Here is a 762-nt window from a genome sequence, read left to right on the forward strand (position 1 = left end):
CAAAGACACCCCCCACGGCCGGTCCTCCAGCCCAGACCCCCCACACAGCCACCCCCACACGGCCTGACCTCCAGCAGACATCCCACGGCCTGTCCCCCAGCACAGACACCCCACATAGACACCCCACACGGCCGGTCCTCCAGCACAGACACCCCACACGGCCATCCCCACACGGCCTGACCTCCAGCAGACATCCCACGGCCTGTCCCCCAGCACAGACACCCCACATAGACACCCCACCCGGCATCCCACGGCCTGTCCCCCAGCACAGACACCCCACATAGACACCCCACATGGCCGGTCCTCCAGCACAGACACCCCACATAGACACCCCACACGGCCGGTCCTGCAGCAGACATCCCACGGCTGGCCCTCCAGAACCAGTCACTCTGCACTGGGTGGCACGTGGGCACAAGCTCCCCACAGAGCCACAAGGGCTGTGCTGTGTGGGGACCTTCCAGAGTCCCCTCTTCTGCCCACAAAGCTCAGCCCCCACCTGCTGCTCCACTGGGCGCCAGCCTCTACACAGCACTGCCAGGACTGACGCCTGCTGGGGAACCCCTCCCTAACCCTGACTGCTCCTCAGGACGGGCGTGCACCTGCGGGACGCAGCCTCAGCGTGTCCCTACTCTGGCCCTGGTGGGGGCCAGAATGGGTCTGGCATGCAGCAGGCTGGGTAGCGCAGGTGCAGCACCTGCCGGCCCACCTGTAGCAGTGCAGGGCCGTGAGCATCATGTGGGAGGAGTCCAGGGAGTGGATGGA

The 762-nt window shown here is 66.7% G+C and overlaps 1 protein-coding gene across 1 annotated transcript in view; it reads right to left on the minus strand.

Moving 5' to 3' along the window:
- Positions 1 to 762, minus strand: part of POLRMT (RNA polymerase mitochondrial) — a gene marked incomplete at its 5' end in the record, with an annotated part of 11937 nt that overhangs the window by 708 nt on the left and 10467 nt on the right. The window contains 1 exon segment of the mRNA XM_027769546.1: positions 707 to 760. Within this exon segment, the coding sequence (XP_027625347.1) occupies positions 707 to 760 (54 nt within the window).

Source organism: Tupaia chinensis, unplaced genomic scaffold (assembly GCF_000334495.1).
Source record: "Tupaia chinensis unplaced genomic scaffold, TupChi_1.0 Scaffold149964_1, whole genome shotgun sequence".
In the NCBI taxonomy this organism is placed as follows: Eukaryota; Metazoa; Chordata; class Mammalia; order Scandentia; family Tupaiidae; genus Tupaia; species Tupaia belangeri.